The sequence below is a fragment of the Saccoglossus kowalevskii genome, chromosome 17, assembly GCF_978046115.1.
Source record: "Saccoglossus kowalevskii chromosome 17, keSacKowa6.1, whole genome shotgun sequence".
NCBI classification, from domain to species: domain Eukaryota; kingdom Metazoa; phylum Hemichordata; class Enteropneusta; family Harrimaniidae; genus Saccoglossus; species Saccoglossus kowalevskii.
The window spans coordinates 25,251,223-25,278,407 of record NC_140657.1 but is presented as its reverse complement, the minus strand read 5'-3'; the positions used below and the strand labels follow the sequence as shown (position 1 = coordinate 25,278,407).

The following is a 27,185-nucleotide window of genomic DNA, read 5'->3' as shown; positions in this document are numbered from 1 at the left end:
AATAATTCACTGTTTCCCCCACATTGTTCTAATTTAATTGTACAGATAAATATTCTCTTCATGATGTTAAAACCTTCCGAGCCCCCTATTGATTATATCGGAAACGAACCCGCTATTAGCAAGGTCATGGTCACCCTCCTCCCTTCCCAGCCCACACAGTGATCCACCGACATCCCCCCAAGGCTCAAGAAATTTGGTCAGTGTTTAAAATGTATTTTTCGTATGTCGGCCTGCTAAAACAGAACAACTTATAGTACACCCCCCCGAAAGCTTTGACAAAACAATCATAAGTTGTTCCTTCAGTAGGGTTCACTCAACGTAGACGAGGTCGGAGTCCACACTCACCACAACCGGAAGTCAGACGAAGTGTCACCCATACACGGCCACTCAAAGGATCGTTTATTTTAAAACATGGCGGACGCAGACGATGTGCATTTGGCAGAATGCAGTAACTCCCACGTATTTATTTTATGTAATTACTCGTTTAATGATGGAAGAGAGATTCAGCCTGGCTTCAAAACGGACGCGGGTAAGTGGTGTAGTTCTGCATTATTGTAGTCTGTTTTGCCAATGTTGTTGCTATAATAACATAATAGTCAACATTGTGCACTCCGTTGTTTCGTGGTTAAACAGTGAAATGTTTGGGGTGAAACGAATACATATTTATATTGTACACTACTATAGTGCTACATTTTAATGGTTTTTGATAACAAATAAATTTGACCTTGACAAGTGACCTCAGTTATGCTCATAGCATTCACTGTGCCACAGCGATCAACTAATCCCGAGTTTGTATGTTCAGGTGTTTTTACTAATATTTGCTTTTCGTATAGTTCGATAATATTTCGAAATTGTCAATTGTGGGTGATATAATAGTAAATTGGAGAAATGCGAGTCTAATCATTCTCTTCTACTAGTATCTTCGTTTACCACGCCCTCTTGTGGTGGCTTCTACTGTACCGTTCTTATTATTTTTGACCACGGACAAAAGGAGAATGAGTCGAAATCTATTGTGAATGTCAGCCTTAAATTTTTCACCACCAGTTCCTTCTTTTCATCACAAACTCACAAAATAGTCCTGTTTATAGTCTGCACTTTCCTTCAAAATATTGGAACAAAAATAGCCAAATTGTTGGCGTAAAAACTTAAAATTGTCTGTTGGCTCCAAAATTAGGGTTTATTTTGAGAAATATTGAAGAATATAAGAATAAAGTGCAGAAAAATGTTGGCGAGAAAGTCCGGTGATGAAAAGGTTAATCAAAATAAGTAAATGTACATGTGTGTTTGTTACTGTTTTTTTATCGACGTATTCGTGTTCTCTCTTATAGCACTGATAAAAGAAACGTTTGTTTCCCTGGAATTTAACACAACCGTGTACTATAACTTAGAAGCAGGGAAAATGTCGTCATTGTTTAGTATGTTTAAACATCTGGACGAAGATACTGACTGTCTGTTGATATTTCTGATAACGCACGGCTCCTTCGTTGGTGTGAAAGGTACGGATGGAAAAACCATAACTGGATACGACATTATGAAAGAGTTAAGCAATGAAGACTGTCCTAACCTGGCTAACAAACCAAAAATGATTTTCCTCAGCACCTACGAGTCTGATGACGGTGTGCAGAGAATACAACGACCGATGTACCCAGACATGCTGATTGTGACATCATCAGTTGATACGTCAGCGTATGACGCTGCCATAAAAGATGGGTGTCAATACACGGCCGATATTTGTAAATACGTTAAGAAAAAATGGAAGAAACACGATTTGAGTGATATTTTACAAATAGCGACAGAAGCAAGTAAAGCTCGTGACGTCAGAGAAAAAAAGACGGGTATTGATCCACACGTAATGAGTACCCTGAGAAAACCGCTTAGGTTCAAATGAATAACATGTATTTTCATCATATCATAGTTTATTGGCTAAATATATTAAAGCGGGAGGGTCGTTACTTGCGCACGCGCGGGATTTGAGTCCTAAGCGACGATAACAACACACTCTAATTACGCAAAGACTCATGGGTAGACGTTAGTTTGTAAACAATAACACGCTATGGCCACCTGACGCATGCGTGGGTGACGACTCCCCGCTTTAAACAATACACATAGAAATTAGATTGCCTTGCAATAAAAGTAAAATAAAAAAAGTAAATACAATCATTTGACTAGATGCAACAACGACTACCTCGGGGCCTTACATAAATGTGACGTCATGCGTTGGACGGCTATAGGCCGGGAGCCTTTGGCTCACCGGAACGATGTGGATGCCAGAGATCGATAGCGCCTGTCGGACGGTAGGAGTTCGACCAAATCATGCGCGGGATGAGACGTGTCGCCTATGATTCGTTCGGCTCGTTTGCGTTTCCAGTACACGTCGCATAGAGGGGGGAAGCATTTGTAGAATTTTGTTAACATTTAAAAATACTAATATTTTCTTGTGTTAACGGTACTTTGTCTTGGGATTATCAATCGTTTTCTCACCTGTCAAACGCTCGAATTCACATTCGTATCCAAAGAAACTTTCATTTCATGATGTTAACTTTAATTCAATATTTTTGGTAAGTGTGATATTTTCGACTTCTTGTAAAAAAACGCAAGTCCGATTGCTTTGATATTACATATTTAGTTACTACAGGTAAACCTCTCTCAAATTTGAACATTTCGTGATGATATCTTCAATTCTCTAATTTTAATGAATATTTTTGTCTTTTTTGGTAACAAAATGATATTTTCGACTTGTTAAAAACCAGAAGTTTGATTGATTTTAGGTTATACATATACGTACCTCAGGCAGACCTATTTTAGATTTGTTCATTTCATGATGATATCTTCAATTATTTAATTTTGATGAATATTTTTGTAATTTTTGGTAAAAAGTGATATTTTCAACTTCTTGTTAAAAACCACAAGTCCAATTGCTTTGATATTACATATATACGTACTACATGTGGACCTCTCTCAAATGTGTTAATTTTGTAATGATATCTTTAATTCTTTAATTTTAGTGAATATTTTTGGTAAAAAGTGATATTTTCGACCTCTTGTTAAAAACCACAAGTTCAATTGTTTTAATATTATACGTATACGTACTACATGTGGACCTCTCTCAGACTTGTTCATTTTGTGATGATATCGTTAATTCTCGAATTGAATTCTCTTGTTAAAACAGCAGGTCCGATTGCTTTGATACTATACATAATGTTCATTTTCTAATGATATCTTCTGTTCTTTAATTGAAATCTGCATTGCTAACAGCGGAGCTATCTCAGTCGAGTGGCTGTTTGTTATAATATTGTTGATAATTTGAGTTTAAGAATCGAAATTGGAAATTGCGTACAAGTTACGACATTTAATTTGGAAAATGCTTTATACGCTTTGTACAAATTACGGACGAATAAAATAGCTGATTACATTTTACACCTTGCCCATGTCTACGGATTAGTTTTTTTTTGACTCTCGTGTGCGAAGCACAAAAAGGAGTTTTTGCAGCAACCCTGTCTGTATGTATGTATGTATGTATGCTAATTAGCTGCACACGCTGATACATCGCTCCTACAAGTTGTCAATTTTTCACCCTTGTAGAAACACAGTTTCTTGCTAGTACTTGTTTGTAAATATTTGGTGATCGATTTGAAGGTATTTTGAGTTATGTTTGGCACAAGTCTGCCTTGTTTTCGGTAGTTTTTGTTTTTGGTGTTGTTGAATCGTGGCGAGCTGCCACGCTGACAAGCAAGATGGCTGCCAGGGCGTTGACAACGCCTTTCTTAGGGCTGACTCGTAAACATGGAATCAAGTGTGAGTCAGTCAGTGGTATTCCAATTGTTTCTTATGTTGATTCTATCTCGGAAATTGTTGTTGCGAAGAATATTGTTGCTGCAACTAGGGCAAATGATAGCGTTATTATTTTCCTGGACTCTATAGCTACTGTCGACCAGGTGTGCGCTACTACACGTTTATTAATATTGAACCGCTAATTAAACCAGCTACTAAGGCGGTTTTGTCAGGTGTACCACCGTTCATTCCGAATTCATTACTAGAAGAACAGCTCAAACGATATGGCAGAATTGTAAGTTCTTTGCGGATAATACCGCTTGGCTTGAAGCAACCTGAGTTGTGTTATGTTATGTCTTTTCGTAGACAGGTCTACATGGTTTCTGGACACGATAATATTAATGGTTTTTTTAATTTAGTTCACAATGAGCGAACTTACAGAATTTACTTGTCAACTGTTGAACCAACATGTCATAAATGTCATCAAACGGGACACATACAGAGAAACTGTTCTTCCATTGCTATTAATAAGGCTAACAATACTGGCTCTCAAACACCGACTGAAACGTATACAAAAACTGTTAATGAAACAAACACTGGCACGCAAAACGATATGGAAATATGGACCGAACACACCGATAATTGGTGAGGAGGCGGTAAAAACCCACCACTCAAATTACTTTCTTCACTTCCTTTTTCGAGGGAATCAGGTGTTGATTCCTTTGATGTTTTTGATACAAAAAGCACATCATCTGAAGTTTTGAACAATAGAAACGACGTTGAGTCAGTTCTAGTCTGGAAGCTACTTCTCAAAAGCCTTCCCCTCTTATGTTGGCATCACTCAGGGATAGTGTTATCTCTCTCTTGTAGGCATCACTCAGGGATATTATTATCTCTCTCTTATGTTGGCATCACTCAGGGATAATATTATCCCCCCTTGTGTTGGCACCACTCAGGGATAATATTATCTCTCTCTTATGTTGGCATCACTCAGGGATAATATTATCTCCCTCTTATGTTGGCACCACTCAGGGATAATATTATCCCCCCTTGTGTTGGCACCACTCAGGGATAATATTGGAACTGCTTAGGGGTAATATTAATTCTTTATTTCCTGGGACCATGGCGAAATAATACACTCTCGTATTGGGACCAATAAAGATACTATAACCACTTGTATTACTGGGACTGATCACAATTTATACACCATTTGCTCTAATGACACTGGATTTATTTGCCGCTGAGTAAAATTCACTAAATTAAATCCACATGAACATGTAATAGAATTATATATCTCTCTCTTATCTCTCTCTTGTAGGCATCACTCAGGGATAATATTATCTCTCTCTTATGTTGGCATCACCCAGGAATAATATTATCTCTCTCTTATATTGGCACCACTCAGGGATAATATTATCTCTCTCTTGTTGGCACCACCCAGGGATAATATTATCTCCCTCTTATGCTGGCACCACTCAGGGATAATATTATCTCTCTCTTGTTGGCATCACCCAGGGATAATATTATCTCCCTCTTATGTTGACACCACTCAGGGATAATATTATATCTTTCTTGTTGGCATCACCCAGGGTTAATATTATCTCCCTCTTATGTTGGCATCACTCAGGGATAATATTATCTCCCTCTTATGTTGGCATCACCCAGGGATAATATTATCTCTCTCTTATGTTGGCACCACTCAGGGATAATATTATCTCTCTCTTGTTGGCATCACTCAGGGATAATATTCCCTCTCTCTTGTTGGCACCACTCAGGGATAATATTATCTCCCTCTTATGTTGGCATCACTCAGGGATAATATTATCTCTCTCTTATGTTGGCACCACTCAGGGATAATATTATCTCTCTCTTGTTGGCACCACTCATGGATAATATTCTCTCTCTCTCTTATTGGCATCATTTAGAGATAATATTATCTCCCTCTTATGTTGGCACCACTCAGGGATAATATTATCTCTCTCTTGTTGGCATCACTCAGGGATAATATTATCTCCCCCCCCCCCCTTTTGTTGGCCCCACTCAGGAATAATATTATTGTGCTGGACGCCCTTTCACTTTTAACAGTATACCGCCCTCTTTAGGCGCGGGCGTTACGTTCAGCATAGGTCAGAGTTCGCTATAACTATTATGGGCTAGAGTCTCATACGCGTACGCCAACTGCGTTTTGTATGACTGAAGATCGCTACATAAAGTCCTTCTAAAAGAACACTAGACTCAGCGAAGTAAGTTATTTTTCTGAATTTATTGACTCATGAGTTGATCAAGCCACCTTAGCTCCGAGTGTCGTAATTTGATAAGTGTATTTTTCGCAATTTCCATAAATTTTTTTCCGTAAGTCGTTCACGCTCGTTCGTTCAGTCAGTCAGCGATGACGTCATTTGAAATGTGATTTCTTTATCCTGTTATAGTTTTCACCGCTTTCTTGAATAAACTGGTTACCCTAACGCAACTGTGTACGAGTTATTTGGGAAGTGGTTGACACCAGTACGAGTACTAATGCACTTGGACCTCGGAATAATTATCTCTCTCTTGTTGGCACCACCGAGGGATAATATTATCTCCCTCTTATGCTGGCACCACTCAGGGATAATATTATCTCTCTCTTGTTGGCATCACCCAGGGATAATATTATCTCCCTCTTATGTTGGCATCACTCAGGGATAATATTATCTCTCTCTTGTTGGCATCACTCAGGGATAATATTATCTCTCTCTTATGTTGGCACCACTCAGGGATAATATTATCTCTCTCTTGTTGGCACCACTCATGGATAATATTCTCTCTCTCTTGTTGGCATCACCCAGGGATAATATTATCTCCCTCTTATGTTGACACCACTCAGGGATAATATTATCTCCCTCTTATGTTGGCACCACTCAGGGATAATATTATCTCTCTCTTGTTGGCACCACTCGGGGATAATATTATCTCTCTCTTGTTGGCATCACTCAGGGATAATATTATCTCCCTCTTATGTCGGCATCACTCAGGGATAATATTATCTCCCTCTTATGTCGGCATCACTCAGGGATAATATTATCTCCCCCCCTTTTGTTGGCCCCACTCAGGAATAATATTATCTCTCTCTTGTTGGCACCACCCAGGGATAATATTATCTCCCTCTTATGTTGGCATCACTCAGGGATAATATTATCTCCCTCTTGTTGGCACCACTCAGGGATAATATTATCTCCCCCCTTTTGTTGGCCCCACTCAGGAATAATATTATCTCTCTCTTGTTGGCACCACCCAGGGATAATATTATCTCCCTCTTATGCTGGCACCACTCAGGGATAATATTATCTCTCTCTTGTTGGCATCACCCAGGGATAATATTATCTCCCTCTTATGTTGGCACCACTCAGGGATAATATTATCTCTCTCTTATGTTGGCACCACTCAGGAATAATATTATCTCCCTCTTATGCTGGCACCACTCAGGGATAATATTATCTCCCTCTTATGCTGGCACCACTCAGGGATAATATTATCTCTCTCTTGTTGGCATCACTCAGGGATAATATTATCTCTCTCTTGTTGACACCACTCAGGGATAATATTATCTCTCTCTTGTGTTGGCACCACTCAGGGATAATATTATCTCCCTCTTATGTTGGCATCACTCAGGGATAATATTATCTCTCTCTTATGTTGGCACCACTCAGGGAACAAAACAAAAGAGTTATAAAAATTCCAGTAGTCTAAAATCATTTTTTTTTGCTGGACTTTTAAAGATGACCCCAAATTGTTTGTATGGCACGGATGTGAGTAGTGCTCAAACGCTGTTGCATGCATTTGATATAGTGATAGCTAGACGAACCAATCACAAAATATCCTCGATTCTTGCATTATTGAATGACATGGTCATCAAAATATATGGTTAAACAAACACTTGTCAAACAATCAACGAAAATCAAGATTTTTTTTAGTAATTTACCCAAAATGTTCATGGGTCATTATGGTAATACATTTTCTCTACAGCAATGATTTAATATCAATACCTAAAAAGACCAAATCTGATGGCATATTTCAAATCAATCAACAATTTTGTAACACTCTTGAAAAAAAATACACACAATTATTTTTTACTCTTATTCAATAGGGTGGATGTTTGTGAATATCCTTAATGAAACTTACTGTTTGTTTCAGTTCCTTTTTTGAGGACTTGAAAATTTATCTTACAAGTTGGTAACTTTTGTTACAGTACAGTGCAACTTGAAACATTGGTTCCAATGATTTCATGGTCTGAAAGCAAAAAACAGAGATCAGTACATATTGCTACAAACAAGGTGTATATGAATTACATAGAGGGAAAAAAACATTAACCCTAAATTAACCCATCAATTCTAAAACGTCTATGTCATTCAATTAGAAGATCTCAATAAGAAAATCTGTTACACATAGAAAACACCGTACATGTTCATTGAAAAATGTAAAAAGACACCAGGCAGGCATTTCTCCTAAAACTGTTTTTACTTATCCCATATGTAATATTTCTACATAGTTGTAAAAATGATCATTGCTCACCTTTTTGTCATTCAGCAGGAGTCACAGTTGAAAGGCACATTGTTTTCGCCATGAGATGGTGGACTGTGGTGGCTCCTCTGACAGTGGTGCATCATTCATCTCATACAAGATTTGTCTTGAAAGACTCACTTTTTCTTCGAAAGTAATATCTTTTCTCAAATTGTCATGTTGATTGTATATCAAAGCTACTCTTCGGCATTCTGCAGTTGTCAAATTTTTATATACTGTGACTGCTATGTCAGTGAATGGTACAGTGACACCTTCTTCATTTTGCAACTCTTTTATGGCTCTCACTGTGTGATTGCCATCCAACAGAAAATAGATCCCATCCAGTAAAATACATAGGAAAATAGTATTTGGTCTATACAGCGTTGTCTTGCTCATCTTCTTAATTTTTACTTTCAACCCTTCAACATGACTTGGGTCCATATTTCGAATCAGATAATTTCGATGTCCTTCAATAATGTCATCAAAATTCAGCATTTGTGAACCTAACAAAATCTAAATGCTGTTATTACTTTAGGTCAAATAATTTTTTCACGAATGTTGTTTTGAAATGGGTTATGGGAAAAACAATGTGTAAATCATCAGTGTGGATAGCTTGATTGAACGAAGAAGCAAACTAATTACCGGTAGTAGATTGCAAAATAGCTCACTGTTTTTCAAACAAAATAGCAATATTGGGATTTTAAATGTAACATTTTGTTATGGTAGGCTGATATCGATAATGAAAAATAATGAGGTGTAAAGTACCGGTTTATTTATTTTAGTTGACAGTGAGTGTCTATTAGTGTCATTAATGAACACTCATGAGATGAATTTATTATGAAAACAGTATTTTCTTATTTTGATTGTGGGTTTGCCATTAATTTAATTAATTGTGCAAAAAGTTATTGAATACAAAATATAAGGTAATATAAAAGTATAATCAAACTTATTTTTATGTTCTCCTTCAATATGTTAATAATTATTGATATTCTATAGAGAAAAAATGCGTACCCAACTTTTTGTTTTCAATGATTTTATCACCATCTTGGACTTCTGAAATGTCATTTTCTATTTCCTTCAAATTTAATGATTTTTTTTATCTATTGGGGCCAAATAACGTCAGTTCAGAACCTGTCTTGTTTAGATTGTTTATGTTCAAGAGTTTTTTTTTCCGTCATCAAATGTGAGCTGCAAACAAAATGAAATATAAAATATAATTATACATGGGGTAGTTTTATGACACGATTGGTGGAAATAACCGTCTCATTTGCATAAATTAATATTCATGAGCAATGACAAAATCGTTTTTTCAGTAAAATTGTGCCAAATTGCTTTCGATAACATACGATAGTTCTAAATTGACTGATCCTATCGCTACGAGCCGAAAATACATATCGAAAAACTGAAAGGTTTTTTTTTGAGACACGTCTTGATCAGACTCTACAGGTTATGCGCATATAATCTTTGTTATGCAAATTTGTTATGCAAATTACAGAACATATGCAAATTACGGTGTGGTAGTGGTGAAAATCCGAACGAGAGCAACGGGAGTTAGCGCGCCGCTAGTGTTTGGATTTTGAGTGAGTGATAGACCACTTTCCCGGAAGTCGAAAATACGGAGTTTCGCTTGCCCGCGCATGCTGTTTTGGGATGTAATGTACACTTGCACGTGTGATATTGTGTGTCTGTGTATTTCGACGTATCGAAAATGAAATTCCCTTCTATCGACTATCAGCAAACTGACTTGGGATTTATTTTCCGTTCAAGTGCGTAATCTCACGAGTTGTATGAAAGACGCGCGCCGGACGTCTGCCGCAAAAATCAAACGATTTGATTTTAAATTCGGATTTCATTATTTCGCAGCTCACATCGAAAAGAAAATCTCTGACACGGGGATATTGCGTTTGAATAACCTTACTTGGTCGAAAATCACCATCATCAAATGTCGCCATTACGACGCTATGGCCATTGTTCTTTTTACGTTCGATTTCACACCTAACGAGAGATTTCACAGTGAACGGAAATGGTCTACTCTAAGGGTGGTGAAATATTAGTAAGATGGAAGGCTTTGCACACACACACATACATTTTCTGGATATAAGTTATACTTGGTGAAAAGGGACGTGGAATATTATATCAACAACCTGGCGTACAAGTGATTATCAAATAAATGCAGTTAATCTAACGATACTGTAAAATACTATATTTTAGCTGGAATTAAATTTCGCTGTAAACGCTTTTTAAGCGTTTTGTATGGAATTTATTTTTGACGAGTTGAATATGAAACATCAAGAAAAAAAGGTATATTCGCTGGATTTTATTTCTATTGAAACATACCATCAGCGAAAATAGCGAAAAGTAATTTCAAGCAAAAATATAGTATTTTACAGTATTTACTATACCAGGGCAGCCATCTTGAATAACACTTGAAACTGAAGAGAAGGGCAAGTTAAGAAACGGTTTTTAACAGCAAACGATCCTTTTGGGTGAAATCCAGCCAGCTGCTCGTACAAATCGACCATACTCGTCATTTTCGCGTAGAAAATCCTTTGCTATGAACACATCATTGCACGAAGAACAACGTTTTAATGCGACTCGTCGGGTAACAAGCATGGCGGGAAGATTTGAAAAAGTTGTGCATCGTCTTGTGCAACTGAACCCCGGGAACTGAACGCACCTACGCTCACGTAAATTATAAAGAGATCGTGCGTACATTAATTTGTCATTTGGAATGAGTCATGTGGGTCAGTATGGACGCGTACTAGTGTGATTTTTTGGCAACCAGTATGAAAAAAAAGTATTCCTCACCTCTATACGGTCTTCACAGTTCGCTGACACGTCAACAACGGGGGTTTCGTGCGTTCTTTTTCCATATATAATAAGGAACACGTCTCCTTCAAAAGGTTCTAAGTACCACATGTCGAATGAGTTATAATTAGGCCACACCGACTTAATTTTATGGATGACATCCACGCGCATTAGTTTTCGCCTGTTCTCAAAAAAAAAAAAAAAATCTTCGACGACGAGTCTTCACAGATCGGTTTTCTGTCCGGAACTTGCCGACTCATATTGTCGCAAAGCGCCGGCTTGTCGTAAAACTCTTTTTGGACTATCTAAAAACCAATTTCCTTCCCAGCGGCCTTTGCGCTGTGACATGTGACATCCGAACTATTATTAATGTCAGACTTCAGTAAAAACGTAAATACGAACCATTTTATCGCGGACTATGTTGTGCAAGGTAACGTTACTGTAGTGAAATGGCGCACGTGATACACTAAAACTTGGAAGAAAAAACGTTCTGTTATTGTATATAGTTGGGAAAGAAACATTAAAGACTAATTTCACTGAAAAGAGTTTCCTAACATTTCCGTTCATCTTGTATTCTGGTGAATATTTCAATACTATTTCTAGCTAGAACGGGTTCGATTTTGCGCGTCTCACAGCAATAGAACACAAAGGTTCTAGTAAGTTTATAAAGTTAGCCATTTATTGTAGAAACTAATGCTTTGGCATGTAGAAAAGGATTGCACTTTTCTAGCGCAAGTCATGTATATTTTAATTTAATTAACAGAACATTTTATTCGGAGTCGGGGTGTGACGAAACGTCTTATTAAAGTGATTAAAGTAACCAAGTGACTTACGCATAACTTTGTTAACCGACAGGGTCTTGTAGTTCGAATATTCGAATATGCAAATGAGTTCTATGCAAAGCTGCTTTGTGCAGTGGTGATAAGTAACGCGCATCGAACTGTGCGGAGTTCGTCTAAAAACGTGCTAATTTTGTCGTGAATGATCTTCTGCACATGCGTATTGCGTTGCCGGGATTACGTGAGCATAAAAGTTCAGATGAAAAACTGAGGGATTGTTGTAGACTGGTACGCAATTGACGTCGGCCAGGGAGATATGACGTTTACACACTATACGAGAGATTGGTTAAAGCTAACCCCTACTGTGTAGAGAGGAGCAAGCAAGGACATTTCTGTATCATTGCAATGTTCTGGTAGTTATTGTCATAAAGTAGTGATATGTACATTCCGCCTTGACTTGTACTGAAAATGGTGTTCATGTTGTACCTTGAATGCAGTGTTTTTGACTGAAGGTACTACTTCATCATGACTACATGTACTAGAGCTTGTCTGAAATGGTTATACCTGCGACAGTAATACAGTACGAGATGTGTATATCAACATGTGCCTCCTACAAATAAAGACTTCTTGTTGTTTTTTGATACATTGTGTTCTGTGGTTCAATTCGTAATAGCAGCTCCGTCGTCCTGTGATTTTATCAGCATTTTATTTTTGGCAGGTTTTTTTTTCGCCCTCTCGCATTAGTTTTGGGGTCTCCAGAGGATGTAATCCATAAAATTAAATCAGTGTGTGGCCTTACGTGAATAGAATAGTTTGCGATGTAAAATTCTATTTTTTTTCCAGTAACACAAACAAATATATTAGGAGTTAGTATCGTTTATGCAGGCAGATGTACATGCAGATTTAAAGGATTTGTTGTACCCCAAATCATTTGCCCCAGTTTTATAGCTGTATAACCAACACAATTCTCAAGCTAGAATACACAATTTTTCTTCCTTCCTTCCACCAACTTAGTTTTAATATTCATATCATCTTAGCACCGACCCCGATAACCAAACGCATTTGACCACTGATGTTACCCATCAATATACCATATTTGGAATATAGCAGATAAATTCAACATTGTTGATATTTTCGTCAAAAACAAAAGAAGCAAACTCATATTGTGTTATCTGCTGTAAATAAATGTTGATCTTTTTGTAAAAAAAGGTAAATTGATCAAATTTTGCAAAGTTGAGCGAACAATTGATAAGCCAAATTTGTTTCATTGAACACCTTGTTAAATATTTGTTAACAAAACATTACTCAAGAAACTTTTGTATCAGTGAAGTTCAGATGTCGCTTGGCTAATTATACAAAATATGAGCTTGAGTGAATTCTCGATAGTTTGACACACATCATGATTTGAGCCATAAAATTAATTATGGTTTTGGTGGCATGTTCTCATCATTTGTTTTGTTCATGATTTTTTGTGTGTGAGATATATGAAGTGTAAATTTCAATATTGATAATTTAGACTTGACTCTTCTTCATATTATAAATAAATTACAAGTCAACCGATTTGCAAAATGTAACAAATGCACTTTGTTAAAAAAGCAGATAGAAGCAATCTTGTCAGAGAGAAGTTGTTTAAAAAAAGAGAAAAACATCTGAAAAGACAAAGGTAAAATGTGTTCAAAGTCTGTAGTTCATTGTTATATTCTGCCTATAAAAAAACTGTCACGCTGCTGCCTTATCAGAGGGATGGTAACAGTTAAAACAAAGTAGACATTTACTGAACTCAAATGAAAACTTTACATAAAAAGTGTCAATGTTTGGCAGTCACGCTTCAGGTAGCTAATCACATTGTACCACTGACAAATTCAACGAAAATTATGAGAAAAAAATAAATAAATCACTATTTCTTGAAGATAAAATCCTTTTTATCACCCACCTTAGATTGATATAAGCTTCTCTGTAGACAATAACTTTGTTTTCAGCCGCCAACTCTGACTTGAAATGCTCAAATATATATTCATGTAGTCCTTGGAATAGATTGAATGCTGTAACCCCTGCATTCAGATATTTAGCTGCCACAATTGTCTTATATAGGGCAATTGTTAAGCATAAAAACATCAGTAGCATGGACGAAAGTGAGCCAACGAGTGTGACAATGACGCGTGGAAACCATTCTTCTGAAAAGTGCTTGTCTATCGTGATTTCCTTTTATTTATTTTTTTTCATTATTTTCAGTACTGAAAGATTGAAATACTATAAACATGTTCAGAAAGCTAAAGAACATCCAAAAAGATATGCATGCATTATTATTGATGGAATGGATTCAGACAAGACAAATCTGCCTCATTTTCAAAGAGTGTCAAAAATAACATCCACTATCTTGAAGTTAAATGCACAGTTGACTGGAGTTATTGTTCATGGTCGCTGTTTATTAGGGTACTATGACCTCTTTGAGTGGCCTCGCGATAGCAATCTTACTTGTAACATTTTACTTCGAACGTTGAAGCAGTTTGGGAATGATTTGCCTAAAATTCTTTACCTACAATTGAACAACACACCAAGAGAGAACAAGAACAGATGGTTATTGGCACTTCGTTGTCTCTTAGTAGAATTGGGTGTTTTGATAAGGTGAGTAATTTCTACATCTACATCTATGTTTATACTTATGTGATTGGGTTTAACTATATGAAGATTATTCCAATGATAACAAGACATGAATGTCACAGCTCCCGTAATTTAATTATAAAATATACTCATGTTAGAATACCGTATTTATCCAGGTAAGAGCCCATGCCCAAGCAAATCTCCCTTCCACTTTTGATACAATAAAGAAATTGAGGTCATATCCTGGCATACGCCCAGGGGTCTTTTTTTACACTTGTAATAAAATAATAACAAAAATCTAGTTTTTTTTCGTTGTGTTAATAGTTGACTTCTTTGCAGTTTGTTGTGATTCTGATACAAATTCTTGATAAATAATTGCCAATTGCGTAAAATAGCTGCCACAGAAAAATAAATAATTTCACGTTCTGCATTCAGGGCAGCGTGTTCGACGCTGTTTATGTAATTTGAAAATCATATCTGAATCATATTAGTCAGCAAGTCTACAAAAATGTGTATTAAAGCAGAAATGGGAGGTTTTATTTTTAAATATGTCGTAGGGCCGACTGTTTGATTTGTGCAAGCAAATCTTACAGTATGGAGCGACGTGAAGCAAGTGCCGCACACGTGCCGCGAAGCATCGTGTGCCGCAACACTGTTTTTCTTGTCTCTTTATTGTGATTCGACATTAATTAAGCAGGCCAAGCTGACAAACAGCAAAGTTCGTAGATTAAAAATGCTCAGTCCAAATTGTGTGCGACGACATCAACAAGCCTTAGGTCGAAGCTGTAGGGATTTTGTTCAACGACGACAGTGACTTGGACTTTAAGGGTTTTGAGTTTAACAAAGATAGTGATGAACGTACAAATAGAGTTCTGAAAAAATTTTCTATGAACTTTCGCATTTTTTACTGTGTAAATTATTAACTGTTGATCCGGTGTTTGTCAAAACCCAAAAAAAGTTTACACAGTTTAACCCCTGACATTTTAGCTCATTTTGAGTTGTTGGACGTATTTGTCGTTGGGGAAATCTTAATTTCTTCATTCTGCACTGTCGGTTTTTATTGTTTCTGATTAATTTGTCACATTATAAGCACACATTTTTTTTATTTAATTATAATGTTGCACATTGTTCATTTATTTCTGTTGTGTGTTTTATTTTCCGTTCTACCCCCTGTCGCAGTTTGATCTTCTTTTATTTTTTGCAGGGGATGTCCGGGCATAGACCCACCCCTATTTTGTTGTCAATTTTTCATGTTATGACCCTGGGCTCTTACCTTGACAAATACGGTAATACATGACCAGGTCATGACATCACTAAAAACTTTATCATTACAACCTAAGCTAATTTATTTATTCTGAGCATGCTCAGTTGTTCTCTCAGCGGTGTTGGTAGAGGTCATTTTGGATAAAAATAATGAAAAAAAAAAACTTAAGATTTTCAGATCTGGAAAAAAACATTGCGTACATATTTGGCAGAGACTTGTCAACCTGCCAAGTTTCATCAAAATCTGCTGCAAATTTTTTGAGAAAATGGAAACCAGAAATAAGAAACTATATTCCCCTTTTCAGGCTGCGCCTGGAACAGGGACTAAAAATTTAACTAATGAGGTAAACTAATCTGAAAACATTTGCCGACTTGATGTAAGACAAAAGTTTAACTTACTCTTTATCAAGACTATTTTATTTGGGTCGTGTTAACATAAAAAATGTATCAAATTGGCATTGTCTATTTGAGACACAGAATCCTTCAACAGCCTTATTAACCTAAGCAAGATCTTTCTCTGTTACATGAAAAAATAACTGATACAATCTGTAATTGTTAAGTAACTTTTATTTTGTTGTGTTTTGTTTAGTCAAAATAGATTGAATGATGTTATTCCCTTTACATAACATCACTTCCTAACATCTCTAGGTTGCACTAACACTTTTCAAGTACTTTGGTTTCGAGGTCTCAATTACATCAATAATCAAATGCATTGAACATAGAAGTATACAATACTTTTTATTTTTGGTTGATTTAGGTTAAAGTGTCTTTTCTGATGGTTGGTCATACTCATGAGGATATTGACCAAGTATTCAGTCGATATTCCACTCGGCTTAATCACAATGATGCCCTGACATTGGATGAATTAATGGGAGGCTTATCCAAGTCCTTTAAGAAGTATGATGCAACAGTTGAGTTATTAGATAGAATATATGGTGTAAAAAATTGGTTTGGTGATGCCATAAATGATATTCAGAAACACAGTCAATCTCACATCTTCAAAATGACAAGAGACGAATCAGGCAAAGCCAATTTATGTTTTAAAAAGTGGAGCACTGGTACTGAATGGCTGACTTGTACTTCAAAAACGGAACAGGGAATATTTGCTAATAGGTCACCCAGAGGATGACGAACCAATCATTGTTGAACCAACATATACATAATTGAAACTGCCTGTATTGGAGAATGATATTCGAAAAGCATATCCATATATGAAAGCAAGTAAACAAAATAGTGAAATGATTTCATCAATAATTTGATTGAGAAATCAAATATACAAGGTGAGTGCCATTTTAATATTTTCCACAGTTCGGATGAGAGTTGTGATTATAAGACCATCTCAGCTAAGGTTGATAAATATAGGGATGTTTAAATGCATTAGAAAATTATTTGTCTTTATTACAAATGGTAACAAACGAATAATACATAGTTCAAACCAAACTTTTCTGAAAAACATAAATATCAGTACATGGTAGACTTTGTCCTGAAATTTTAGAAAATGAATAAATCTGTTAGGAAATACATATTTAGCTTCGCTATCACATTACTGATTGTCATTGACAACATATAATTAAACTTAGTCAGCATCGTCTGAGTTTACGTGCGTGCAATAACTTATATACTATTCTTTTGAATACAAATTTTACCTCGCCCAAGAGTGACATTAAGTGTTGTATTGTTATCAAAAGTAAATTTTCTCTGTAGGCACAATTGTTAATGAAGATAAATGGTTCCTTTATGATTTGATATACAGTCAGGAAGCACCTAGTAGCAATGTTTCTGAAGATGCGGTCTCAGATTACAGTGATGAGAATGAGCCACTGAAAAGAGTAAGTACCCCCAATAGCAGTATGATTAAAATTTGTATTCAGTCTTTTGTACAAATTATCTGACACAATTTTAATCTAACCATCATATTTGGAAGTCTTATCAATTCATATGGGGCTGAAATAAAAACAATTTATTGACAAATCACATGGAAATAAGTAAATAGAAGGATGACTTTATACTGTTGATAATGAGAACAAGATATGATGTTCCCACTATGAGTATAAATAAAAAAAAAATAGTTTTTCTGCCTTTCGAATATCTGGCCAGTGTATTTTATTTTGCCTATTCATATTTGGAAACTTTTACACAATTCATGATATATATTAATCTTTAAGGGACGTTAAAATAAATATATGACGTATTATTTGTAAAACATGACAAAGTTCATTAGTCTCAGTATTGTTCCTATCCATATTTTAGCCAGTGTTGTCTGTGCAAAAAAGGAAGAGAAATTGCATCGTTATTTTGTATCCATCTATCCATGCGTTTTTCGATCTGAACTCTCAATGGAAAATGGTATAATATGGGAGTTATGCTGTGTTTCTTGTCTGCAGTTAAATAAAACCCACCTAAAAACTGCAAATAATCATTGTGCCCCAAGTCGGCAAAGATCTTCATGATACACCAATAGACAAATTATGACTCTCCGATTTAGAGACATCAGACAATTGAGGTATTTCAATAAAATGAATTTGAATATGACAACTGCCCTAAACTGATTAATTAAATATACAATAGTTAAATAATACTAACACTCACCCACTATGGTGTGGCCCATATCTCCTGTGACTAAACAACACAAAAATAATCTGCACAATTGGTCTCTATTCAAACAGAAATAGCTACTATAACTGATGTACACTGATTTCCATGCTTAGTGGGCCTGGTATCATACTGGTCATTGTCACGAGGTTTGTACAGATGGTCAATACGAATGACGTCATATTATCTACGAACGTAACAGCGCATCGTTTCAACGCAAGTGAAGCGTTTCACCTATTTATTATGCTTCCCCAAACCAATATTATCATAACACTGAGTTGAATGACTTTTTTTCTAATTTGGAACCTCTAAAATAAACAAAACCAATGTTTTATTATTTGTATGCATTATAGTATCATCTGTAACTGCACAAAGCTGCTATTTCTTTATGTAAACAGAAACTACGATGTTTTTTTTTTATTTTGAAGCAGTCGTGTTTCATGTTCTAGCCGTGACTCCGTGACCTGATTAGAACCCTACCTGTTGACATTTCCTCTTTACCTCTTTATATGTCAATAATGGCGTAACATACGCGAAAGAAACTAACTATAACACACTTCAGTTAACTTGGTCTTCTTATATTATATTGGTTGAATAAAATATGACATATGACGGAATGAAAGCCCGGTTATTAGGTAGTCGGATGGTGCAAAACTATCAACTATCATAACTGTCAGTAACATATTTATCACATCAAAAACTCGGTGACAACTATAGAGGGCGTGGCAGAACAGAACAGAACAGACGCGAGAGATTCCACAAAATCTTCTACAAGGAATTATTATATATCTTGAATATATAAAATTTGTTTTTGAAATGCAGTCCCTCACCCCTTGGCTATTAACACCGATGTTTCGTCATGGGAGTGATTCACATCTCAAATATTGGTTTCCCGAGGCATCACTAATAAATAACCTATGTAACCGCTGAACTCAATCGATTTTTTTAACAATTCTTTATTGGAACGTCTCCTGTATAAATAGTCCTGAACTCTCCAAAATTTGACAATGATACTAGCCGAGAATGGACTTCCTGTTCATCGCGTCTTTGATTGTAACAATGTTCACGCCACTGTATGCAAAGATGCACACTCAGGAAATCGACTACATTCGACTACATTCACTGTGGTGATTTGTGTTGATTGTGTAACAAATAATTTGAATTAACTAATTTTCGTTATTTTTCATAATCGCAACGTATTGTCCCGCAGGGCAATGCAAGACAGCGCGGTGTGAGCCGAGTTGTTCCCATAATGCAGTGCGCCAGTTCCAGGGGGATTCCCCGACACATATATTTGCATATCATATTTGATTGAGTCGAGGTTTGAATGTCTGTTGGGCATGTACTACGCCTGATTTTGACAACGAGATTTCACACCTGTGATCATTCATATTCAGGTAAAAAATACGTTAATTATTAGAATTATTATTTTACATTATTGCAGACAAAATGTCGATTGACCTCTGTGACCGCTGGTTAGCTTGTTTGCGGGGCTAGTGTGAGCTGAACCACGTTCAAATGTAAAATATCGCTTACTTGCTTTGTGTTATTGACATCATCGCTGGTCACTAAACCCACGTGTTAGCTTGATGTCCTTAAACCTACCCAACGTGACGCCCTTGTGTATTATCAAGATTTGCAATGATATGTCGTTCCGTGTTCAAAAACAACAAGTTGCCGTTGTGGGTCACGTGATAGACCCAAGGATCGCACAAGAGGAGCTGGGCGTTGATTACCAGGGGAGGGCCGTAGGATTTGGAGGTTCAACCCTTTCCCGATACAAGTTTGCTGGTCGGTCACGTTTTTTTTAAAAGGGTCATTAAAGGACTGGTCATTTACTTGTGTCCCGTCCACTATGATTACGGAGCCACAGGCATAGTAGTCAGTGATAGTCAAAACATTTTATTTCTATAGTACTTTTGATATCAGTAGCGTTGTGAGTGACATGCAGATCACATGCATATGCATGTTGGTCGTAGTTGCACTGTGTTCATTGTATTTTATTTTCACTATACCACTATAAAGGAAATTATTAATCTAACAAAGGCACATTAATTCTATCAAATTATACTCATTGTGTTATACTCAAGGTAGTTCCTACTACCTTCCATGCTTATATGAACACAGCAGGGAATACTACGGATTGTTAGCTTCATATGTTATTGCGTTTCGTCTCATTTCTCATCTTTTCACACGACTTTACTCCTAATAAAGATTGATATAACAGGTTTGTGGGGATTGTATTCTTGACGATATTTTATTGTCATGTTATTGTTAGCTCACCCCCATTGATTTAGGACGGGAATGCTCCCCATTGATTTACTGTAAAATGACTAATATTCACTGGGTTTAAATTTCAGGCATATTCAGTGGGTTTTAAATTGACGGTTTTATCATTTAGATAATGTGTTCTATTCTAAATTTTACATATTCACTGGGTTTTAATTCAGTGCATTTTCCAGTCTGCGAAATAAGCAAAATTAAAACCCAGTGAATAATTCAGCCTTTTACAGTAGCACAAAAGCATGCCACCATTAAATTAACTCAAGAATGGGTGCACGGATGTTTTTATAGTCTTTTTTTTTTATTTGTTTTGAATTTTTTTGCAACATGAATCAATGTGTTTTTTTACCATCATGAACAAATTCTACCCCATTAATTGAAAGTGGAATACATATGCACATCATTTGTGCTTACAAGTATTACAAAATGTTTTTAAAAACTAGTTTTCACAAAATATTTGTGCTAAATTGACAGACAGTGCTAATTTGGCTCTGTTATTTGATAAAATACACATGATATTTAAAAAACACAGCTGTTTAGCATACGGCATGTACTGTGAAATTCTTAGCTTTGTGTTATACTTCAGTTTGGTTTCAATACTAAAGTACAAGTAAAGAATGTTTGACAACATGCTGCTTGGTTTTAAAAGTCTAATATATTGATTCATACACACGGAAAACATTTATTATTATATTAATTGCATTTTTTTAAGGGTCGGTCATTATTTTTTCCAGCTAAACATTGGGAAGGATATGAGTTTGTTTGTTCACGTAGGATAGGCGGGTCACGCATTTTTCAAAGTTGGTCACCGGTTTTCTCGACCCTCCGATAATAAACATCCAGTCCCTAGATATTAATCTCCAGGTACAATCGGTTAGTCAGATTAAAATCCGATGCAGATGCAGTTCTGTTTGCTTTTATTCTATGGTCTCTGATTTATGGATGCCTGTTTAATTTATGTGACTTAGACGGATGAGTCACGCGTTCACGCACGCGCAATCCACTGAGCCAGTTATGAGACGAATACCTGTCACGGATAGACAAATAACAACGTCACATGCGTGTCTGTATTGATAATTTATATATACAGACGGTCAAAGTCTAATAAATAAACGAGTTTAAAGTGACATGGGTGTTTCTGGCCCTAATATTGTGTTGATGATCTAATTGTTAAAGGTGCGACATTTGTGTTGATAAACATTGATTTTCCCACAATCCAATGGAAATCACAAGTATGAGGTTTAACCTGGGCGCGACTTGCACTAATTGCCGCCGGTGACTCCTTCGATACCGTCCAATCACCTAAAAATACCTATTTAAAACCTGGTAACTTCTTAGTTTGATTCGTTGATCTGCGCAACAGTCGCCATCTTTGACGCGACGCGACGACTACCCCCGACTACCGCTCTTTAAGGAAAAGAGATTAAGGTAGCGAGAAGGTTTTGTGACGTTTTTAAATAAAACATTCTCTGTCTGTTGTCTCGTTCAGAACAGTAATTTAGGTTATATATATCAAAAGACTAAGTATAGAGGTGCAAGTTCGCACAAACTGGACAGACATTGTTTACATAATTATCACGTGACATCAAAAATGGCGAACCTTGTAAAAATGACTAAGTACGCGATTGCGAGAGCACACTGCGGAATTTCCTGGTGAAATTTAAGTTATGCATTGTCCGTAATCAAGTCCATTGAAATGCGTCTCCGATAATCAAAAGACCTATTATTCCGATTTCTATGCAGGTTTGTTTATTTGTCCCCAAATTATTTCATACTTGGCACCTTTAACAGACTATTATTCTGTGACAAAGCATTTTCTTTAAAAACCCAGACATATTTCGCACCATCATTATCTTTTGAACGATAACTGCGAGTTTGAATGTCCTAGTCCGAACGCACTTGATTTGGCGGTGGTCCCAATGAGTCGTTCTCGATCAAAACTTCAACTCGAGAAAAACGCGAAAAACAGTTTTGGTTAATAAAACACTGTAGATTTGCTGCATTATTATAAATATACACTAAAAATGACCAAACATATTAACCACTGATATCATAGAACTCATAAAGAGTGTCAGATAATGAATAATTTCAAACTCGAGCGTGAAAAATGAAGAAAACTGCTGGCATTTGAGTCCGTACTCCAGGAACGTTCGGGTTTTCCATTGTTATGCAAACGAACAACGAGGGATAATCCTCTGACAAACATTACTGTCCCACTGTACACGCTGACAGTTTACAAACAAGCTAATCCTTCAAGTGTCTCAAATAAGACATCTAATAAAACGGTTTTCATGGTGAAACAAAATGGCCGATGTTTGAAAAAAAATTGCTGTGTCAGAGTGCGACACTGAGTGGCAGATTTTTCTTTGCCTCGTCTGTCAACGCTTTCTTTCTTTTCTTCGCCATTGCGTTAGAAAAAAAATGTATTAGTAAAATAGAATATTAACTTGGAAAATAAAACGATTTAAAAGAAAGTTGTGCAAAGTTACAGTACTCCTTTCGCACAACCTCCCGCCCGCTTCCGCTTTCCAATCACCTTTTTCTCTCGCTTTTGCGACCGCTTGTTGAATTCAACCGGACAATTTCCGCTTTTTTTTCGACCGAGCAAACCCCGAAATATCACCGCCCACCTGCTCGCTCGCGCGCATTTAAAATTCGGACTAACAGAATAATTTCCGAGGTTCACATTGTCTTATAATTGTCTTTCTGATTTTTATAGATGTTGAACAGCTGACAAAAGTTCAAATACTTTTTGTTTTAACTATATATAATTATATGCACGCAACCTGACCCTTTGACCTCGATTTGGCTTGGACTGAATATTTTATTTTAAACAATATTCTGACGTGAAATACAAAATGTATTTCAACACAAGTACGACATGGTTGTCTGGGGTTTCTTTCCTGATTGTTGAGTCTTTGCAATGTGTTTTGTATAATTATTGTTGTTTTCCCCCGATGCTGAAGGACCGTAAAGCTAAATGGCAGTTACATGCATGGGCTGAGTGAAAGAAAATATTTCTAAGCCTAAAATAAAACCTAATATTACACCTCTTTGTGTATTTGTTAATTTTACATATGTTTGTCATGACAGTATGTTTGTAAATATCTAGAAAAATCTCGTCTTTCGTTGATAATTTCGATTGTTTGTTTGGAATGTCGATCCCCATTGGTTTCTCCATACTGAGTTTAGGAAGGGCGTCGATCAACGCCGTGACAATCAGCCGAGAGAAGACAAACATTGACCGTAATTCATGGAGATCATGTCCGTAATTTGTGGGCTGAAACCCCAAATAATTAATCAAGTATTATTATTTTAATATATATTTATTTTACATCGCAAAACTAAACCATGCCCAAAACAGAGCTAGAGTTGTTCGCGGTGAAACAACCGCATTGAAGACGATGCAACTTCAACTAGCCATTTCTTACCTTGAAATAAAAAAAATAAAAATTCGAAGAGCATCGGGGAAAATATTAAGAATCATCCTTATCAATCGCTTGCTTTATTTTATTCGAATACATGAAATTCACGATTTTTTTACATTTGTTGGCAACTTCCGCGCTAAAAAAGATGGAAATGTGGGTGTGGTTATTTTGCAAAGTCCTGTTGATAATACGGACAAATATGGTTCTGTGACCCAGTTCGTGCTCCGATCAGGTGACTCTCAGCCAATCAATGATGTTGTAACAAAGCATATTTGACGCTCATTGAAGGGTCGTCGTACAATCCAATCACCGGCGTCGATTCACATAGTTGTTTGTGCTGTGACAGGCTTCAAAATTATTCGCTGAAAAACATACATTTTGACAAACTGATGGAATTTGACCTTAGTTCAAAAAGAAAATACTAGGCTAAGATACATTAGAGCTCACGCGAATCAGTTTTCTCTGCAAGTTGTGAAATAAAGTAAACCAGAGGAGCGTCGATGATTTTCAGCCCTGAAGGACTTTGAATTGTTCATCGACTGGCCACCAAATAGTTATGGCTATAACTAAATTTGACACGTTTTTCTTTTAAGCCCAATAAATTATTCATACATGTCAAGCTCTGTTCGATTTTTTCAGGGCATGTGGCCGTTTTTAGTCGAAAATATTTTTTGTGGGAACACTTTTGCGGTACGTATACGGTATAGACCGAGCTCATTCAATGATCGTGACTTAATTTTAAAAATTGAATGTCAAATTTACCAGACGTGGACCGATGTGGATTCGATATAGTTATTTTTGGAATTAATCACTAACATTTTCTCGTTTCTCTGCTCTGTCAAAAGGAGTTACCTAGGCTTTTTTCACGTAACTGTCTCATTAAAATAAAAATAAAAAGATTACATTTAGAACAAGCACCCAAAACACGTAACAAGAGGTCCCAGTTCAGTTGCTTTCACGATACAAGTGTAATACAGCTATTAGATTTGAGGTGTCGTTCAGAATGTAATAATAGTTAATACTAGTTGTATGTTCACACTTCACTATCAAAACCACCATTTCGACCACCCATGTGCCAGTGATCAGTGTTTGGGCGAGCGGTCAATGTTTTCAATGAGCGAGCGAGCGAAAAAAAAACGCGATTAAAATGCGGTCGGTTTCCGGTCGGACAAGACCGCGTGGTCGGAAATTAAGCGATAAGCGGTCGATGTAAAAGCGGAAGGTTGGGCGAAATGAGTACTGTATGACCATGTTTCACCGACGAAGTCTCGACTGACAATAATGCTGACAATGGACGTTAGATAAACACGCATTGTTTGCAACTGGAAGCTAATCACCCGTTATATCAGAATCGTCAACAACAGAGTATACAGATAAGATTTTATCATTTAATTCCTTCCAAAGATAAACACTATGCAAATATCCACGAAACGGCAGTTGTAGTCTTTTCTGCTAGTGTTTTAAAACACTAATTTGAGCAACGTTATTTCGCAATTTCGATCTTTTGTAAACCTGGGGTGATGTATCAAGGTCTAAAGTAACCGTTTTATCAATTTTTGAAAAATCAAGAAAAAAAGTGAAAATTTCCCTTCTCGCTACCTTAATGCCTATCGGATTAAGCACAAGGTAAACATGCGACGACTCATAGTGAGCGACGTATAATACGACAAGCAGTTAGAAACATGAACTGAGCAGCTGGCACTGTACTACTACGCATCCGGTTAATTTACATCAACGCAACAACGTTCATTGAACGCTTTGCTTGTTTTAACTTACGAATTATTTAAAGAGGGTAATCTGAGTAGCCCTCGAATACATTCTAGAGTTGTAAGTCTGCGTTCATTACATCCTGTATCTAATTACGGTCACTCAGGTTGAATGACCGTGGTCGAATCGATTTTTTTTTCAGGGGATTACAGTAACGTAGTGGGGTTCCACTGGAACGGTTCCCAACAAACTGTTCTTCCCCGTGGAGTTATATAGCGCCGACGTTTGTGTGAACGTTACTATGAAGGGTATTTTCACGAATATTGTGATGTATCTTGCACCGTATTTCGAGTGAAAATAACATTAGTATTCATGCACGTTGAAGAGACCATGGCGTTCTGTCATTATCAGATGCGTTTCCAGACTTTACGTTCTTTCGGAATCATTGGGTCTTCCGGGGTTAACTCGGGTCACGAGAGGTGCTGTTCATTCTGAACGGATGCTGCCGTTGCAACAGTAGGTTTACACACGGTTACCAAAAAAGACGGTTAGGAAACGAATCATGTTCTTTTCATTGGATGCGTGTTGCGGGTAAACATTTGAAACAAAAGACGTACTAATCTGTGATAAATCATTAACATAAAATGTAGACAGGAAATCACGCAAATATGACGTCATTTTCCCCAGAGTTCATTGCAATCAACAACTGCACGCCATTTTATTGTGTCTCTGTCGATACTTTCAGTAATACTAAAGTGTAAGTTGTTACAGTGAATCCTGACAAAACCTGTCGCTCGGTTTAAACTCAAAACAAATTTGCCTGTCGTGTATGGCATTTTCGTTTCTAAATAACAAGATCGGCAGAAAACTGAAATAAAAAAACAACAAAACATGATCAGACAAAAAGACGTCAAAGAAACCATACAAGTGTTTATATTTCAGCCAGGCGAAAGTTTTAATGAGGAGCCATGATACCACGTACATTTTGTTGGAAATAAACAAAATGTGCGATAAGATAACTGAAATGACCCGCCCATGTTCTACAAAATGCATGTAAGCAGACCAAATATGCAACAACAGGCAGTTCCAATGAAATTAAGAACGGTTAAAAAAGGGTTCGAAAAATTGATTTGGCGAAGAAACTGCTAGAAAGTTGTACCGACAGTTCAATGTGTTCAAAAATTGTAGCGTTGACTAAAACCACATTTAACAGCACGCTGAATATTGCAACATGCAATATTTTCCAAAAAAACTGAAACAGGGACAGACAAGAACAATTAAACAGGCATTTTATGAAACTGGCGGAAAATGTTGAATACATTTTCAACAATTTCTACGGCGTCTACAAAAAAAGTGTTACGACTTTGAACAAAATGGCTGATACAGTGACGCGAAAGCAAAACGACAAAAAATACTC

The 27,185-nt window shown here is 36.6% G+C and overlaps 1 protein-coding gene and 1 long non-coding RNA gene across 2 annotated transcripts; both read left to right on the top strand.

Moving 5' to 3' along the window:
• The first annotated feature begins 226 nt into the window (after positions 1-226).
• LOC100371155 (caspase-2-like) lies at positions 227-2,004 on the top strand. Its single transcript, XM_002735027.4, has 2 exons — positions 227-529; positions 1,329-2,004. Exons 1-2 carry the CDS (start codon positions 412-414, stop codon positions 1,886-1,888), a joined length of 678 nt encoding a protein of 225 aa, XP_002735073.1. The 5' UTR covers positions 227-411; the 3' UTR covers positions 1,889-2,004.
• Positions 2,005-5,907: 3,903 nt separating this feature from the next.
• On the top strand, positions 5,908-8,515 carry LOC146732767 (uncharacterized). Its single transcript, XR_014926876.1, has 2 exons — positions 5,908-6,014; positions 8,335-8,515. It is a non-coding gene; the product is annotated as an uncharacterized LOC146732767 (long non-coding RNA).
• Positions 8,516-27,185: the final 18,670 nt, after the last annotated feature.

What these genes read in the sequence shown, in the direction of transcription:
- LOC100371155 (XM_002735027.4), top strand. Translation starts at nt 412, where the DNA reads ATGGCGGACGCAGACGATGTGCATTTGGCAGAATGCAGTAACTCCCAC. An exon ending in TGGCTTCAAAACGGACGCGG is followed by an intron (nt 530 to 1,328) that starts GTAAGTGGTGTA and finishes TCTCTCTTATAG; the next exon opens with CACTGATAAAAGAAACGTTT.